Source organism: Zootoca vivipara, chromosome 16, assembly GCF_963506605.1.
Source record: "Zootoca vivipara chromosome 16, rZooViv1.1, whole genome shotgun sequence".
In the NCBI taxonomy this organism is placed as follows: Eukaryota; Metazoa; Chordata; class Lepidosauria; order Squamata; family Lacertidae; genus Zootoca; species Zootoca vivipara.
Window position 1 is genome coordinate 6,690,510 of NC_083291.1, and position 17,056 is coordinate 6,707,565.

The 17,056-nt window shown below is 44.0% G+C and overlaps 1 protein-coding gene across 1 annotated transcript in view; it reads right to left on the bottom strand.

Annotated features, from left to right (window-relative positions):
• Positions 1 to 17,056, bottom strand: part of LPAR1 (lysophosphatidic acid receptor 1) — a 52,343-nt gene that overhangs the window by 22,833 nt on the left and 12,454 nt on the right. The window contains exons 2-3 of the mRNA XM_035140876.2: positions 9,955 to 10,111; positions 4,939 to 5,686 (exon numbers count right to left, since the gene is read on the bottom strand). Coding sequence (XP_034996767.1) covers positions 4,939 to 5,686; positions 9,955 to 10,014 — 808 coding nt within the window. The 5' untranslated portion in view covers positions 10,015 to 10,111. The remainder of the gene's footprint in view (positions 1 to 4,938; positions 5,687 to 9,954; positions 10,112 to 17,056) is intronic.

Here is a 17,056-nt window from a genome sequence, read left to right on the forward strand (position 1 = left end):
ATTCTCTTGTTTGGCCCCTCTATGAGTACAGAGGGGATGGATGAAAACGCTTTTCTGTTCATTGGAAAAATCTGTCCCGTCCCCCCAACTATACTAAAAAGGGAATTACTTCAGAGAGAAAGAAAGAGAAGTTGCCTGTATACAATGTGGGTTTAAATGGATTCACAGGCTCTTCAAAAACGAAAGCACTTAACCTCTGAACTTAAACTCATTGCACAAAAGCGCATCTCCATGACATGAGTGCAGCTTCCTTTTTGAAGAATCACCATATTCTACACATGCAAGTGAAGATCATATTTCGATTGCCATTAGAATGCCTCCTCTTTCAATATCCAAAAACTATTGCGATGGCTGAATGACTTGCAGCATCTCCCGATTATGTTCCTAGCTGTGTGAAGGGAGAACTCATAAACCTCTTCATTCTGTCACATGCAAGAGCCCCAACCACTACTCTTAAGGCATGCTTTGTCATGTTGTTGTTGTTTAGTCGTTTAGTCGTGTCCGACTCTTCGTGACCCCATGGACCATAGCACGCCAGGCACTCCTGTCTTCCACTGCCTAACCCTAACCCTAACCCTAACTCCTGTCTTCCACTGCCTCCCGCAGTTTGGTCAAGGGCTTTGTCATACATTCATGCAACAAACATTAAAATGCCATTTATCCAGTAATCGGATTTGGCATGTACCTAATTCTCCCAATATAAAAAGAGTTAAGGCAGCTCAAACTTTGTTTGAAAGCTAGCTGCAGGGACTTTTCCTTTAAAAGGACGCAAATATATTCTTCCTCCTTCGCAGCAAGAGACTTCATTTTGTCTCAGGTAACAGATGCAACCACCAGGTGCTAGGGCAATGGAGAAGCCAGAGTACAGTACTTCTCTCTCTCCACACAGTATTGTATACAAGGTTTACTGATGCATAAAGCCAAAAGTTTATTTGGAAAAATCCATGCAACATGCGGATAAACATTCAGTAATCTTTTCCACACGCATGTCTGAGAGCATATATTAGGCCTAGTTAGCTTTTCCAAGACTAGGAAACGCAGTCTTGGCAGAGACAGATTGCTAACATTGCCATTCATGCTGTACAGAAAGAAATGCCTGAGGTGGAATGGAGAATTTTCCACTCATTTGCTCTTTCAATGATGGCAACTCTTTAAAAATGAGGGATAATTGGCAGGTTGACCTTCTACTTGGGAACTCCATTAAAACATTTCAGTTTGGAAGAACCCAAGTGCTTGATAAGTTATGGAAGTCTAAATCAGAAAGTCCAAACAGAAAGTATTATGCTCCCACTTCTCTGAAGTCTACTACAGTGGTACCTCGCAAGACGAATGCCCTGCAAGACGAATTTTTCGCAAGACGAATGCGTCTTGCAATCTGATGGTGACTCGCAAAACGAATTCGTCTTGAATTTTAATTGAAATTTAATTAATGCGTTCCTATGGGCGAAAAAAAAGAAATTTAAATGCATTCCTATGGGAAACCGCGATTCGCAAGACGAATTTTTTGCAAAATGAATTTACTCGCGGAACGAATTAAATTCGTCTTGCGAGGCACCACTGTAAACTGGTGATGAACACCATACAGCCATGCTTCTGACACTAAAAAATAATGTATACTTGGACTACTTGGGGTACTATTCAAATTTGTTAATTGTCTGATCAAAAACTACAGCTTTTGGTTGACAGGCAGATATTGGGTAGCCAGTGCAATGTTGTGCTTAGAGTCCAGTTTCAGACTAGGCCTAAGGAAGCCTAGTTAAAATTTCCACTCAGCGATAAAACTCACAAGGCTAATCATAGTCTTTCAGTCTAACCCATGGGTAGAGGTTAACTAAGGCCCGGGGGCCGGATTGGCCCCAATCACCTTCTAAACCCGGCCCACAGACGGTCCGGGAATCAGCATGTTTTTACATGAGTAGAATGTGTCCTTTTATTTAAAATGCATCTCTGGGTTATTTGTGTGGCATAGGAATTAGTTCATTTCCCTCCCACAAAATATAGTCCGGCCTCCCACGAGGTCTGAGGGACAGTGGACCGGCCCCCTGCTGAAAAAGTTTGCTGACCCCTGGTCTAACTTATCTCACAGGACCGTGAGGATAAAATGGGAAAACCACATACAGCACCTTGAGTTTCTTGGAAGAAAGGTAAAATATAAACGTAATAATAAACATTGCTATATTCAGATATAGAATCATAGAGTTGGAAGAGACCACAAGGGCCATCCAGTCCAACCCCCTGCCAAGCAGGAAACACCATCAAAGCATTATTGGCATATGCCTTTCAAGCCTCTGCTTAAAGACCTCCAAAGAAGGAGACTCCACCACACTCCTTGGCAGCAAATTCCGTTGTGATGGATCTCAGTATCTATTTATCCTCAATGTGTTCAGAACTCTGTAGAAGTGTTTATAAGTTTTAATTATAAAATTGCTTAAGCTTTCATAGACTTCTAAAAAGATGGTCTCAGGGAACCATTAAACACATTTCTTTCTTCTCCTGAATTGGCCTGAATATACGCCACACTTCCCCCCCAAATTCCAACAGCGAAAAGTTAAAGTGCAGCTTATATTCGCGACCTTACGCCACCGGCAAAGCCGTGTGGCTCCCCCTCCCCAGTGAACAGCTTGGGACAGCGGGGCAACGGCGCACAGTCCACTCACCACTCCCAAGCCTCCCCTAAGCCGTTGGAAAGAAGGAAGAAGGCTGCCAGCAAAGCCGCCTGTCCCCTCCCCCCACCCCCGGAAGCAGTCCAGATATTGTCTTTCTCTTCCCTCCCCCCCCTTCAATTTAAAAGGTGCAACTTATTTGTGGGTACGGCTTATATTTGGGCCAATAAGGCAATGTTTTTATTTTATATATTTAAAAGTAACTACCACCTCTGAAAAACCAGGCAACCTCTTCTTGTAAGCCATCAAAACAACATTTGCACTTGGCATCCCCTGGTGTTTGTGTAGTGCAATCTTAAACATGCTTATTTAGGTCCCATCTGCGCTATGTAATGACTGCTTAAATTGATATAATACTGCTTTAAGTGCAGATGGGGCCTTAGATGACGACGGGGTGGTGCACTCACCTGGCCTCTGGTTGTTCATGTCACTTCTGCTTTCTGGGAGGTAGAGGGGCAAGGCACTAGTAAGAGTGCCAGACTGGCTCCATTGGTGTATTTGCAGTGTTGGCCTTGCCCCTGCACCTCCACCTGCTGGTAAGTGGCAGTGATGCAACTGATGAGCGATCAGGTGAGTGTTGTGTCTGCACCATGCCATCCGCTCCTGCTTAGAATTAAGTACCATTGTGCAGCACAGTCCTTAACTTGTTTACTCAGAAGTCAATCCCACTAAGATCAACAAGCCTTACACCTTAATAAGTGGGATTATTTTTTTTCCCACTTGTGTTGATATTTATGTCCTGCCTTTCTATGCCAAAGGCAGAGTCAACTTAGTATCTCTTCTTGAAATTAGTTTTCACTCGTAGTCAAACGCCAATTCCTGAAAATCCTCTTCTTTAGTTTTAACTTCCAATATTTTTTAGCATAACTCATTCAAACAGCTGCCTAGGTTTCCTGTATTTCTTACAATATTGCTTGTAGATATGTTAAGGGGGAAAGAGGGATAATCTTCTTTTCTATAGTTAGCGAAGTTATTATTAACAGTCCCACAAACAATAATTAGTAAAGGATAATGGACCATGGTTAAATTCACATCCCTGTGCATGTAAACACTAGAGAGAGACTGCAAAATGAGGGCTGATGCTGCTGAAAGCTATGTGTGTATTTTGAAAGCCACAGCACGTGCTGGCTTCGGTCCTAACAATTACTATCAAAACAATGTAAGAATCATCACTGTTACTTAGTGAGGATTAGTCAGGTATGACTAACACTAACATGCAAAGCCTTTGTTATATTTTCAGCAGGGGAAAATGTGCATTTCTCTCCTATTAACTGCCTGAATGTACATCCAGCTTTCAGAATGTAGATATTTTCATACTGAACCAACAGAATAAAAGTATGCTGAATAATAGCCAGCAAACCATCTGGCGCCAAGACATGCTAAACTGCACATGCCAGGAATTAACTATCAAACAGAAAGACCCTAATATAATATCTTCAGATAGTTATTTTGTTGTATGCCATACCAGTGCTGAGGGCCTTCTGGCGGTTCCCTCACTGCGAGAAGCCAAGTTACAGGGAACCAGGCAGAGGGCCTTCTCGGTAGTGGCGCCCGCCCTGTGGAACGCCCTCCCACCAGATGTCAAAGAGAAAAACAACTACCAGACTTTTAGAAGACATCTGAAGGCAGCCCTGTTTAGGGAAGCTTTTAATGTTTAACAGACTATTGTATTTAAATATTTTGTTGGAAGCCGGCCAGAGTGGCTGGGGAAACCCAACCACATGGGCGGGGTATAAATAATAAATTATTATTGTTATTATTAAACATGGAAGGGCCTTTCTTATGCCTTAAAAGTTAAGTGTCCCTTCCAATGAGCAAGGAGGAAGCCAATTCAGTGAGCCTCCTTTCCACAGTACTTTAGTAGCATCAATCGCTGGAGCTCATATGGAAGGCCTTCCAAGACTGCGGCGGCACTTACACCTGTATGATAAATGCTGGATACAGCTGGGGTGCAGGACTGGGAGATGTTAACTCTGTAACTTGTACAATTTAGAATGCTGGTGTTGATGAAAGTGATCTTATAAAATTAGGAGTGCAAACTGAGCAAGTCATTCATCCCAGCAGTCTATGACTTGGAAGATTTAGGAGTAAACAGTCACAGAATAAGGCACAACTGAAATGTGTATTGTACATCATGAAATACTTTCAACATGCAGCATTTTCTTGAAACGCAATACTACAAGAGTATTGGCGGGAAATGAGTCTTCCCAGCAAGGATTGAATGGTGTCCCATTGGGATGGCTGTGAGGGGAAAAAATCTGCCAGACGTACTCACCAAGCACAATGACCACGGTCTTCAGAAGACTCATCATGGTATCCCGATTCCTACGTGGTCCAGAACTGTGCCTAGACATTCTCATAGTCCTCTGGCGCACGTACCCAAAGATATGGGCATACAAGACCACCATGACTACAAAGGTGACCAGGTTGAAAATAGCCCAGAAGACCAAGTAAGAGTCACTATAGAGCGGTGCCATGTTGGAACAGTGGGATAGGTCACAGATGCAATTCCAGCCCACGCTTGGTATGGCACCCATGACAATAGCCATAGTCCAGATGACAACAATTACCACCACCACGCGCCGATTACTCATCCGGGTATGTAGCTGCATGCGGAACACTGTGATGTGCCTCTCAATGGCGATAGCCAGCAGGTTGGCAACAGAGGCTGTCAGGCTAGTGTCAATGAGTCCCTGACGAAGGAGCCAAGTGCTTACATTCAGTCTTCTAGTGTTGGGTCCTGTGTTAAACATTAGGTAAAAATACGCCAGTCCTGCAAAGAAGTCCGCAGCAGCTAAGTTAGCCATGAGGTAATAAATAGGAAAGTGAAAACGCCTGTTGACGTAGATGGCCACCATAACTAAGAGGTTGGCTAGCATGATGAAGACACATACTGTAATCCCGAGGCCCATCACAAGCTTGCTCACGGTGTTCCATTCAGTGGCTAGGTACTTCCCACTTCTGTTATAAAAGAAGGCAATGGTTTCATTGTAGTAGCACTGCGGTTCACTCATCACTGTAGACTGAAAAGAAGAAGACAGAGCAGAGTTAGAAGTTAGGATGGATATGGAAGTACTGCTGTGCCAGAAAAATAAAGACCACTAGAACAGGCAATCAAAAGCAAAGAACAAAACAAAAAGAAACAAAACAAAAGCTTTTAAAACTATGGCTATTTTTAAAAAAGAACCTAAGGAAAATGACATGTTGGTGGAGCTGAATCTGTCTAATTTAACAGGTGGTATAGTATATGCCAGATCTGTGGTCACTGGTATCCATTTCAAATTTACCTATTTTGTTCTAGATACTATTAATATATTTCCATAATAAGTAAATGCATTGAATAGGGATGGTTGGTGAACCTATCTGGGCTCTGGTCTGGAAACAACGCCTTGCCTCCAAAAAAGAAAAAGAAAAAAAAACTCAACACATTCCCAAGCCCCAAATTATAATCTGAGCCAGAGAAGAATTCCCAGTTTCACTCCTCCCCTCCACACCAGTCCATGCAATTCCCAACCCACCCTCCTCCATCCACTTTAAAGATAACTTACCAGGCTGCTGAAGGTGTGAGAAGTGGTAGGGCAAGGGGAGAGAGATGTGGGGAGGTTTGCACCACATAACTACGTGCCAGGACAAAAGACCTGGTGGACCAAGTGGACCCTGGGAGAAGCTGCAGGAGATGTAGCTCATGCTTCCCAAGAGACTTTAATCTTGTCCTGGAAGGATAGATTCCTCTAATTCTCTCTCCCCATATGCTGTTGCTTCCACTGCCAGTGACTTGGCCAGTTATCCTTAAAGAGAAGGGCAGTCCAGAGCATGACAAGACACTGGACTGGCTTGGGAGTTGTTTGGGAAATAGCTCAACTAATTTCTGAGCTAACCTGACATGAGGGAGAGGAAGCTTGCCCATCTTTAGTAGTAATGGGTAAAGGTAAAGGTACCCTTGACAGTTGGGTCCAGTCATGGACGACTCTGGGGTTGCGTGCTCATCTCGCTCTACAGGCCGAGGGAGCTGGCGTTTGTCCGCAGACAGCTTCCGGGTCATGTGGCCAGCATGACTAAGCCGCTTCTGGCGAAACCAGAGCAGCGCACGGAAACGTCGTTTACCTTCCTGCCGGAGTGGTACCTATTTATCTACTTGCACTTGACATGCTTTCGAACTGCTAGGTGGGACCGAGCAACGGGAGCTCACCCCATCGCAGGGATTCGAACCACCGACCTTCTGATTGGCAAGCCCTAGGCTCTGTGGTTTACATCACTTTAAACCATAATTTAAAATAAATGTGAGTTGTTCCTCCCCTACTCCTGGTGGACCAAAGGAAACAAACTACCAGAGGAAACAAACTACAAGATGGCCTTCTCATTATTTGTGGTTTGTTTCTCTGAAGTTGAAGAAGAGCAAATGTTTAAAATAAACTGTGGTTAAATGTGACGTGCAAACCTACTCAACTTTGCCCTATTTTGAACATCTCCACTGCACAAGCATTTCAGAACAATCTTGCCATACCTCCCCCACTTGCTGTTCTAGAGGTTCTTCCACCCCCAACCCCAAAGCCAGTTGTGTGGGCTTCTCTCTTGCTGTTTGCTGAACAATATACAGAATAATAGTTAGCATGTTTTATTACATAGTAGGAGACTGTGAGTTTGAGAATGCTAACCACATTTAAAAATCATAGCCTGATTGATTATATAAGGCCAGAATATGCAGTGCATTTTTTTTCTGGTTTGAAGCAGCATGACAGGGCTCTCCCGCATCTAAGGGAATGAGACCCATGCTTGGCTTTCTGACACCACAGCAGAAAAGGAAGTGTGGCAGGAGGGAAGGCAAGAGGTGGAGTAATCCAGATGAGCACTGTAAGGGGGAGGGAGTACAGAGGACCCCCCCCATCATCAAGAGTAGCTCCTCACAGAGTAGCGAAGGAAACACAGACTCTGGGGAGGGAAGTCAGGACACGGAGAGAGAGTGCCCGGGCTCAGGCAGGATGAAAGAGCCCAGACTCCACAGACGGGAGGAGAGCGAAAGGGACCAGGGGGAGAGGGAAAACATGGAAAGCAGACCCTTTCCGCCGGTTCTGGAATTACGAAAGAGGAGGAAAGGAAAGAGATTCAGTGTCCCGCGCCTTATATGTTGGGGGCGTTCCCGCCGAGGGGCACTTCCGGATTCTGGATCGGACTGAGAAGACATGTTTCTGCACCTGCTTCACTGTACATATCAGCACTAATAAACACGTTATGGAAAAGTAACCTGAGGAGCGTCGTTACTCGAGAGTAGTCACCAGAAACCCCTGATAAGCACAGTAGGGTTTCTGCTGATTACATAAATTCTTTGGAAGTGTGTGTCGTGTGGGTCATAACTGTCTTGGCCACCACTATTTTTGTACGTTGCCACTGGATTCAGCTTAACACAATGTCAGCCCTGGTGAAAGAGTGTGCTATGTAATTTGTATAAATGACAGTGATAAAATGCTGGAAGTAGCCCTTAGGGAATGTGGCACTTTGAGCTTAGGCTATTCCTTCACTCTTTCTCAAGAAAAAAACCCATTTGAGGGTTAAGGACAATATGACTTCCTTGTGTATATTCTATTTCTCTCCCTTGAAAGCTATTTTCATTTTGTTGTTCCTTTGTAGTAATTTTACAATGAATAAATAGTAAGGAAGGTCAACACCCTATTTGGGTTTTTTTCCTGGCAGTCTATGGAGGTTTGTAATCATAGCTTCCAACAGGGTCTCTTTGGGTTTGTAATCATAGCTTCCAAAAGAGGTCTCTGACCTCCTCGACACACAGTTGTTTCCACAGATTCCCAGTTGCTAAAAATCCCTTTTTGGTAACGCACACTTTGCACAAGCTCCCCTGTCACACACAACTGTCCAGCTCATATGACTTTCTTTGACAGTTGGTGCATATTATATACTCAGGTTTCAAACTAAAATACAAATAGGAGAAAATAGATAATGGGCTTTTCTTGAACTTTTCCTTTCGTCCTTTAAGTTAGGAACAATAATATTCTGCTTGCTAAAATACTTCAAGGAGGTGCAAGACAAGATTCAAACACCAAGATGTTGAAACCAGAATTTCCTTCAAAGGCTAATAGTTGGAATATAATGCATATATTCAATATATGCATTTTGGAGGCTCCCCTGATTGTTTCAATTTGTTTGCTTTTCACATATTTTCCATCTTATCTTAAGCCACTACAATTCATCTTCATGTAACTTTGGAAGGTTAATCATTTGGGGGTGGGGGTGGGGTTTGACGGGAATGAATATAAAATGCAATTACTCTGCTGACAAGCATATTCCGTAACAGGAATACCAAAAATGAAAAAAAGCTGTCAGAGGATTACTTCTCAGGATACACTACTTCTTAGCAATAACATGCACTGTCTACACATTACAGAATTCCACGAACATCTTTATCAGTTTACAGTTTATCAACTGTACATTTTACAGTAACAGTTTAACAACATCTTGGATATATGTTTTATTTCAAAATCATCTGAGAAAGGATTCCCTCATTTTGTCCTTTAAGAATGGATATAGACATTTCACAAGGCTATATTTGTGTTGGCCTCTAGCCAATTTATCTCCTGTACTGCAAAACCAGATATGGTTGTACCTATACTACATTTGCAAAATGTTAGCTGAATTAAGTTAAGTCCCCGTCGTCCCCCGTCAGGGGGTTGTTGCGGCTACTCCTGAGTAAAGACGCTCCAGTCCATTCTGTCTTTAAAGGTTTTATTGCAGATAGCAGAAAACATGACCTACTAGTCACTCGCAGAATCTGGCAATGGTGCCCGTTTGCTTCGGGGCCAGCATAATAGCTTGGGCACCCCGAAACGCCGCCCTCTCACTCTATGTTTGGGCGCTCGCCTCAATTTGGGTGCCGAAAATGGCTGCGCTCCCTCCTCCAGCTGTGGGCTAGTGCGGTGCTAGTGAGCCTTCCCTCCATTCCGCTTCCCTCCTCATTCCCCCCCACCTGACCCGCTGCTACCGCTCTCGCTGGACAAAATGCTGGTCAGGATGACTGGGAGAGGCTCCCTGTAGGGAGTTCCCCTGACACCCCCCCCCCACAAAAAAAACACTTCTGAAACCCTATCAGTGGTGGTAGCTAGAAAAAGCTTGAAATATGTCACAGCTTGAGGTCCTTTTCAGCTGACCAACTGTCAACTCTTGCCATTTAGTATGGTACATGATTGTTTTACATGAGAGCTTAGAAATGTAAGCTTGACAATTGCACTGACGTAAAAATTTAGCAACAGAGCTTAGTAAAAATATTGTAACTGTTTCTACTTACCTCAATTAGCTGTGGTTGTGTAATCACAGAAAAGGGAACTTCGACTGAAGGATCTGCCATGGTTAGTGGTCTGTTAAACCCCTTCCTTTCACGTATCAGATGTTTAAGTAAAGTCTTGAGATTCTGAGTCAGTTCTCAATCATGCTGACATTTGGGCCTAGAAGATAGAAACACGTTTTAGAACCTTAGACAAGTCAAAAGAAATTACTAGATGGATTAACGTGACAAACTTGTGTGAATAATCATTTACCGAAAAAACTAAAACTAAATGAAAGACCCTTTTTAAAACATAAAACAAGAAAGTTTAGCATTAAAAGATCAAGTGCTACTTCTAACAGCCATTTTCATCCAACATACATTATTTCACACAAGGAGAAAAGCTACATAGATTTCAGAAATCCTTAGAAGATGCATATTAAAGTTACATTTCAGAAAACCTTTAATGTTCTAGAACTCCAATTAAACAAAGCTGTAACTGCAAAGGATCTTAAGTGTTTTGAGATCCCAAGTACAGTATGCCCCAACTTACGCTGGGTTTACATTCTGGGGAGTGCTCCTAAAGCCAAATCCACATGTAGTCAAAACACATTGGGTTCAGTGGGAGGTGGGATTGTCAAAGTCCTTTTCCTCCTGGGACACCCACCCCCTTTCTCTTTCTCTCTTTTTTTGCTAAGTGTATAAAGCTGAATGCAGACAAGTTAAATACAGTATGCTCCTTCCTCCCGGGCCATGTCCAGAGATTGGTGTTGGGGGATGAGTGTTCAGACCCCTGGACTCTCACTTGTGGGGTATCTCAGGGCTCTGTCCTCCCTCCCATGCTTTTAACATCTACATGAAGCTGCTGGGAGAGCCCACCAGTATGGAGATGATACCCAACTCTACCTCTCCTTCAATTCAGAACCAGTGAAGGCGGTGAATGTCCTGTGTGTCTGGATGCGGTTGGAGGATGGATGGTGGCTAACAGATTGAGGTTGAATCCTGACAAGAGAGAAGTATTGTTCTTGGAGGACAGGGGTTGGGCAGGTGTGGGGGGACTCCCTGGTCCTGGGTGGGGTAACTGTGCCCCTGAAAGACCAGGAGCACAGCCTGGGAGTCATTTTGGACTCACAGCTGTCCATGGAGGCACAGGTTGATTCTGTGTCCAGGTCAGCTGCTTACCAGCTCCATCTGGTACACAGGCTGAGACCCTACCTGCCCGCGGACTGTCTCACCAGAGTGGTGCATGCTCTGGTTATCTCCTGCTTGGACTACTGCAATGCGCTCTATGTAAGGCTACCTTTGAAGGTGACCTGGAAACTACAACTAATCCAGAATGCGGCAGCTAGACTGGTGACTGCCACTGGGACCATATAACACCGGTCCTAAAGGATCTTCACTGGCTCCCAGTACGTTTCTGAGCACAATTCAAAGTGTTGGTGCTGATCTTTAAAGCCTTTGATGGCCTCGGCCCAGTATACCTGAAGGAGCATCTCCAACCCCATTGTTCAGCCCGGACACTGAGGTCTTCCTCCAAGGGTCTTCTGCTGGTTCCCTCACTGTGAGAAGCAAAGTTACAGGGAACCAGGCCTTCTCAGTAGTGGCACCCTCCCTGTGGAACCCCCTCCCATCAGATGTCAAGGAGATGAATAACTATATAACCTTTAGAAGACATCTGAAGGCAGTTCTGTATAGGGAAGCCTTTTAATGTGTAATGTTTTATTAGGGTTTTATTACATGTTGGAAGCCACCCAGAGTGGCTGGGGAAACCCAGCCAGATGTGCAGGATACTATTATTATTACCGTATTATTATTATTATTATTATTATTATTATTATTATTAATCCTGTTAGATTCTGCTTGTCCAACATTTTTCATTTTCATGCTGTAAACACTGTGGCTACATAAAAAGATGGTTGACTGAATCATGGTTTGGTTTGAAACATTAGGAATGAAAAGTATACCCTTAATGTTTTACCCTTCTTCCTTCCCTTCCCCTGAACCTAAAGCAGGGGTCCCCAGACTTACCGGCGTTTGGGCCGGTTCCCACCGCGCCGATCGTGCGGCGGGCCGGAGGACGGGGGAGCTCGCGCCTGTGCGGGCCGGTGGGCGGGGGAGTGCGCGCCCATGCGCATGCGCACGGGTGCTTACTGGCGTGGCGGCGCGCTTCCAGGGTGGAAAAAGCGCTGAAAATCTGTTGTGCGCATGCGTATGGGCCTCCCCCGACCCGGAAGTGCACCAGAAATGACCTCTTCCGTGTCGGGAGAGGCCCATACGCATGCGCACAAAGGATTTTCGGCGCTTTTTTCCCGACTCGGAAGAGCACTGCCCCGCTGCGCGCCGTAAGAGCGGGCAGCAGCGGCGGGGGTCGTCGCGGGCCGGATTGGCAGGCCAATTGGGCCGCATCTGGTCCCTGGGCCGTAGTCTGGAGACCCCTGACCTAAAGGGATGAACAACAAATGGTGCTTGAAAAGTTTGTTTATAAAATCCGTAAAAACAAAACAAAAACACCCACACAATCTAATGTGAACAATTGTTTTATTTATTATTCCCAATCATTATGATCTATAAGCTTAAACAGCAGCAACACTTTTCAGATAGTAAAAAATAGTAAATACAGTGGGTGCAATGAAACCATCTCTCTCTCTCTCTCTCTCTCTCTCTCTCTCTCTCTCTCTCTCTCTCTCTCACACACACACACACACACACACACACACACACACACACAAAACTCAGTGCTCCAAACCACGATCTGAAGGATCATCTGACTGCAGTTTGTATTTAAGATTCCACAAAGCTTCTTCCAAAGTAAAGGAAGACAAACCTTTTAGACAATCAAGTATTTTTTTCAGTTGAGATTGTTTCAGTTGCAAAGTTCAATAGCTCACTGGCATTAAAGAACTTACCCAAGTCTATTGAAACCGAGCTACATATCACTTCAGTGAAGATTGCTAACAGGTTTCATGTTACGGCTACAAAATGTGCAGATACAAATGCATGGAACTTAATTCCATGACAGCTGACAAATTCTTCAGTGTTAAACAGAGAAAGTGAGCTCCTGCAACAACCTTTTGCAGGGTATTCCCAAGCCCCGACAGAATGCTCCTGTTCAGAACACCAGACAGCCTTGAACAGAAGCTTTGTACTACTGTACTATTTAGGCCTTGCAGAGAGCACTTTCTTTCCACTATACAGTATCCATAGCTGCCAAGTTTCCCATTGAAAAATCCGGGATCAGCAGCGCCGCGGCACCGGAAGTCGCTTCTACGCATGTCTGGACATGCGTAGAAGCGACTTCCGGTGTCGGCGCTGCCCGATTTCCGGTGCCCAGACATGGGCAGAGTGGCACCCGAAATCGGTTCTGCGCATGTCCAGACATGTGCAGAAGGAGCCTCCCTGGCAGGTAGGAAATCGGGGGATTTACGGGATTTTTTTCTATTTGGGATAATAGCGGGAAATGGATTAAAATCCGGGGGTTTCCAACAAAAAACGGGAGACTTGGCAGCTATGACTATATCTGTGCTGTTCTATAAAATGGTACATGTGTTGGTATCAGAGCTTGCTTTCACCCCTCACTCAGCACAAGCACTTTATTTCTCTATAGGAAGTGGGGGAGCATAGGGTGATTTTTTTTTTAAAAAAAAACCCATGCCCTCAAGTTCCTCCGTTGTCCTTTTCTTAAAATGACACTTAACACATTCCGTGTCTCAGTTGCTCTCAACCAGACTTGATTGCTAGACTTGCACAATCTGCTGGCTTCTGTTTAGATAAACATACCCAGGTTCATTACCCAGCACATTCTTTCCACCGAATTGGGTTTTTTTATATTAAAAAATGTTGAGAACTTCCTATAACGATTATATACGGGCGTTAGCCCATTAGATAGGTAAGTGGCACTTGCCATGGTGCTGATAGTACAGATTGATTAGCACAGAGAAGGGTCCTTTCTTTCAACATCTTTCTAGCATCACTTATCATATCCAGTTATAGGTAGGTAACCGTGTTGGTCTGCCGTAGTCGAAACAAAATTGGCACCTTAGAGACCAACTAAGTTTGTCATTGGTACGAGCTTTCGTGTGCATGCACGAAAATACACTGTTTCAGTGTATCTGAAGAAGGGTGCATGGCCCAACGAAAGAACAACGGCAAGAAAAACTGATGAGCTGTGCGGAACTGGCAAAGTTAACTGTAAGGGGGAGAGACTACAGAGAACCTCCCCCTCTCATCAGGAGCAGTTCGTCCCCAAGCAGCCATGAAAGCACAGGGTCTGAAGGGGCTAGTCAGGAAGCGGGGAGAGAGAGCCAGGTCTCCGGCAGCATGGAAGAGCCCCTGCTCCACAGGCGGGAAGAGAGAGAGATGGCAAGGGGGGAGAGGGAAAAGACGGAATGTAGGCCCTTTCCCCCAGCACCGGAATTAAGGAGGAGGAGAAAGGGGAGGAGATTCGCTCTCCCTAGGTTATTATGTTGGTCAAAGTCGCGAAAAGGGGCAGTGCCGGATTCTGAGACGGAATAAGCGGACATGAAACCGACAGCTCACCACACTGTAAATAACGTGCACCAATAAAGACTCTTTAAAAGACAAGTATGTGGAAAGTTGTTACTCAAGAGTAGCCGTAACAACCTCTGACATTAACATATAAACTATGAGAGAAGGACAACCATGATTTTAAGGAAGAATGGGAACTTTTTACAAACTATTTAAAGGGACAACAAAAGGAATTGGACTCCTTGGCAGGTTTTGAATAAACACCCAGAATTTATTAGTAGAATATATAGATAAGGTAAAGATATGTACAATTTTATAACATGCAGAGAATAACGTGCAAACAAACCAGAGGGGAGGAGCTGAGGGAAGTCTTGGGAAGGTGGGAGAGGGAGGGAGGGTAGGGTATAAAAGGGGGGGAATGTAATTGGTTATATTGATTGATAATGTATTTTGTTAAATTTGTTCAATAATTTTTTAGAAAAAGAAAAACAATTAAATGAATGGCAAATATTACTAGATTGACTCCTGGGAGTACACAGAGCTTTTGACCATCACTTCTTGAAACATCATCTTACCTACTTCCTTTTATTCTAAAAGCCCAAGATACCAATCCAACACCACTGCAATTGGAGCTGGGGACACTTACAGGAAAAATTAGCTTTCAGTTAATTGTTCAGTAACTTTTGCAGAAAAGTTGCAGCACTTCAGTGATAAGTATGTGGCTTCTCTGCAGCAAGAAGCCTTTGGAAATTCATGCTTTTTCAGATCCTTAGAATTGTGTGGGGGATAAAATGAGATCAGAAGCCTGCTGCAAATGGTGATTTAAATACAAGCAATGGCTGATTAATGCATGTCCAGAAGATGCGCAATTGCACACACATGTATGGTGCAGAACCTGGAAGTGACGCAAAAATGTCACTCAGTGTGTCACAAAAAGGATATCATGGGGGCATGGCAGAACAGCAGGGGGGGACACACGCCTATGTGCTCCACTGATTTGCACAGGAGCCAGGAACAGAACCCCCATATGAAATGGTCACCACCTGTACTTATTTTAAATGTATACTGCATTTTGTCAGCTCTACAGAGGAGCCGCTCAAAGTGGCGTACAATAAAGACAAACATAAAAGCAACAATAAAGACAAACATAAAAGCAACAATGATCCACCCATGAAAACACAAATTATCAAATGATTAAGAGCAGCATAAACAAAAACACTAAGAGGAGCACCAGCAATCAAAACATTAAGCAGCAACAGAATCAAAAGCTTGTTTAAAAAAGAGTATTCTCAATTGCTTGCAGAATATAAATAAAAGTATCCTTGGTTTAAACCTTTAAAAAGTAACTCGTGAAGAGGCTCCAAGTAACTTTTTAAATGTCAGTAAACATTTTGCATTTCTCTGAAAAAATGATACTAATATTCCACCTTTCTTCCTCCACCCCATAGGAATACATTTTGTATTCACAGAGCAGCTTGTGCTCCATACATGATGACATCAGTCAAATTATGAATTGATGCTTTGTGTACAGATACGGAAAGCAGCACTGTTGTGAGCTATTAGTACTACCAAGATGCTTTTAAAGCTCTGCTCACTAGAATTTATTTAAGCAGAAAGTTGCATCAGAAATGAGTAGGATATTTTAAGAGCTCAACAAATGGGGCTGTGCATGTAGGCAGTAAGTGGGGCCTCAGAAGCAGATCACATGGTATAGGCAAGTTGGTTTGAATTAAGGCAGCCCTTCAACTAACCCAATCTTAAACCACTTAGGTCTTTAAAGGTAATCACCAGCACTTTACATTGGACACAGAAACGCATTGATAACCAGTAAACCAGTAAATAAAGGCACAATATGTCCCAACCGTCTACTACCAACCAGTAATCAGGCATATTTTTCTGAATAAACATAAGAACAACACCAGGCCAAAGGTTGGTCTATTCCAGCATCCTGTTCCCAGTGGCCAACCAAATCCTTATGGGAAGCCAGAAGCAGGACCTGAGAGCACTCCCTCTTCTTGGGATTCTCATAAACTCATACACACAGTCTCTAACAGTTAGCTCATTCGTACATGATTCCGTCTAATCTACCTTTATAGACTCCCATTACAGTGGTACCTCTGGTTATGGACTTAATTTATTCTGGAGGCCCGTTCTTAACCTGAGGCACCACTTTATCTAATGGGGCCTCCCACTGCCGCCACCGTGCGATTTCTGTTCTCATCCTGGGGCAAAGTTCTTAACCTGAGGTACTACTTCCTGGTTAGCGGAGTCTGTAACCCGAAGTGTTTATAACCCGAGGTGTTTGTAACCCGAAGTACCACTGTACAGTGGTACCTCTGGTTAAGAACTTAATTCGTTCTGGAGGTCCGTTCTTAACCTGAAACTGTCCTTAACCTGAAGCACCACTTTAGCTAATGGGGCCTCCTGCTGCCGCCGCGCCACCAGAGTACGATTTCTGTTCTCATCCTGAAGCAAAGTTCTTAACCTGAGGTGCTATTTCTGGGCTAGCAGAGTTTGTAACCTGAAGCGTCTATAACCTGAAGCGTTTGTAACCCGAGGTACACACTGTCATGATTGTAGATACTGCAGTAGCAAGCAATCTTTGGGTAGAAAACTCTTCGCTCAAAAGATATAGACATAT